This window comes from Propithecus coquereli, unplaced genomic scaffold (assembly GCF_000956105.1).
Source record: "Propithecus coquereli isolate 6110/MARCELLA unplaced genomic scaffold, Pcoq_1.0 Scaffold588, whole genome shotgun sequence".
Lineage (NCBI taxonomy): Eukaryota > Metazoa > Chordata > Mammalia > Primates > Indriidae > Propithecus > Propithecus coquereli.
In genome coordinates this window covers 364,453-366,426 of record NW_012151818.1, presented here as the reverse complement: position 1 = coordinate 366,426, position 1,974 = coordinate 364,453, and the positions used below count along the sequence as shown (strand labels likewise).

General features: G+C 66.0%; 1 protein-coding gene across 1 annotated transcript in view; it reads right to left on the bottom strand.

The window, feature by feature from the left end:
• The window catches only part of LOC105821692 (chromosome unknown open reading frame, human C3orf20), a 60,934-nt gene that overhangs the window by 50,412 nt on the left and 8,548 nt on the right, over nucleotides 1-1,974 (bottom strand). The window contains exons 6-7 of the mRNA XM_012658461.1: nucleotides 1,044-1,196; nucleotides 196-316 (exon numbers count right to left, since the gene is read on the bottom strand). Coding sequence (XP_012513915.1) covers nucleotides 196-316; nucleotides 1,044-1,196 — 274 coding nt within the window. The remainder of the gene's footprint in view (nucleotides 1-195; nucleotides 317-1,043; nucleotides 1,197-1,974) is intronic.

The following is a 1,974-nucleotide window of genomic DNA, read 5'->3' as shown; positions in this document are numbered from 1 at the left end:
GACAAGTTCCCTTCGGCCGACGCTGGGCCGCCGCGCGCCAACGTGGGAAGCTCTGAGCGAGCTCACAAGCTGCTGAAGGGAGGCTCCTGTCACAGAGGCAGCCTCTAGGTTCTCAGCCTCGCTGGGGCTGCCAAAGGCCCTCCCTGCGGCAGGGGTGCTCGCCGCCGCCCCGCCGAGCCGCGCACCCCTCCCTACCTTGTACTCCAGGGACAGCACGGTCTCCGTCTTGGAGGCCCAGCTCCACTTGTGCACGATGTGGCCCTCGTGGTCGTTGGTGGTCCCGCCTTCCTCGTCCAAGACCAGCACGTACGGGCAGCTACGGGAGACACGGGGGTGAGCAGCTGCCGCCGAGCCCCGGGAGGAGGCCCGCGTCGCACAGGCTGCAGGCAGGAAGGTCCCTGAGACCCCGGCCCAGGCGGAAGGGACGGTGGGGTCCCCTAGGCAGCCCCGCTCTGCCCTTCTGCTGCGCTCCGAGGCCCCTTCCCGCCCGGCGATGCTGCAAGAGGAGTGCGCGGGGGTGGCGGAGGCTCGGGGCCGAGCCCGGGGGACACGTGGATCCGGAGCACACAGGTAACGGGCACCGAAAGAGGAGCAGGAGCGTCCACGACTTGAGGATGAGACGCTCTTCCCAGGAACGGTCCCTCACGGGAAGCCGGACAAGACGGCAAAGCCAGCGGGCAGGGGGTGTGTGCTCGCCCCGGGAGGCCCCAAGAAGTGGGGTCCACGCCTCTCCTTCACCCCTGCGGTATAAGACACGCGTCCCCGCTAGAAAGTTCTCCCGTCAATCTCGCTAGCAGTCGAGATCTCAGTGCTCCGGGGACAAAGTGGGGTGGGGCCCGTCCCCCTTCTCGCTGGCCGTGACGCGGGCCCGCCTCCGAGTCCCCCGTCCCCGCAGGTCCTGCCCTGGCCCGGACGCACGGCCTTGCCAGACCTCCGGACGCTGCCCGGTTCCTCCTTTGACCAGGAAGCCCCGGTCGCCACCCCGGTCCCTCCCGTCACCCCTAGAGACGCTTCCGGGAGCCCAGGGCCCCCGCCCCGCTCACCGCGTCTTCAGGCTGTACTGGACGCAGCCCTGGCCCCCGGCGTTGAACAGCGCCAGGAAGGAGACGCCGGGGCCGTCGTTGAAGAGGCAGGTGATGGTCCTCCCCGGGCAGCACGTGGGGATCTGGCACGCGGCCATGTTTCCCGACGGGTAGCTGGCGGGAGCGGTCAAGCGGAAGTAACGGAACCCCGGCGGGCTGCGTTCTCGGTGCCGCGTGGCGGCGCGTCTACACGCTAAAGCTCAGCACCCGGTGCGGCGTCCTGCACCTCAGACCCTCCCTGCACTCTGTCTACCTAACGACTAAGGACGGGACCCGGCCACACCCTGAGTGCTTCCTGTGTCTTCTCTCCGCCCCCTACAGCCACGCTCCGGTGGCCTTCCCCCGGGTCCGACGGGTGTCCTGGGACGTGGAACTCCCAGCGCTCAGGCCAGGAAGTCCCGGCCACACCGGGTGGAGGTGGCCGCTCTACGGATGCGGAATCCAAGGCTTAGGAGACGGTCTGGCCTGAGCCACGTCGCAGGCGGGTTCCACACCTGCGGTCAGCGTATGGCTAACGCTGGCAGGCTGCCCCCACTCGCGGTCAGTCCGGGAGGGCGGGTCACCTCTGCTTGTTCGTCTCCTACTAAGCAGCCCCCAAGAAGAATTGTTCCTGACTACGGTGGCCGAGTGTTGGCAGCCACTGTCCTGCGTGCCGGGGTTTCAGAACCAGCGCCAGACGGAAGAATTTCAGCGGTTGCCACTGGGACCTACCCTCCCAAACCTTTCCAGGAGCCGACACAGAGAAACTGTAAAACGTAACCTAATGGAAGTTCGGAAGCTAACAGTACAATCACTGAAATGAAAAATTTACTAGACAGGCTCACCAGCAGATTAGACCAGTAGAAGGAAGAATCAGTGTAGCTGAAGACAGATCAGTGAAAATTATTCAGGC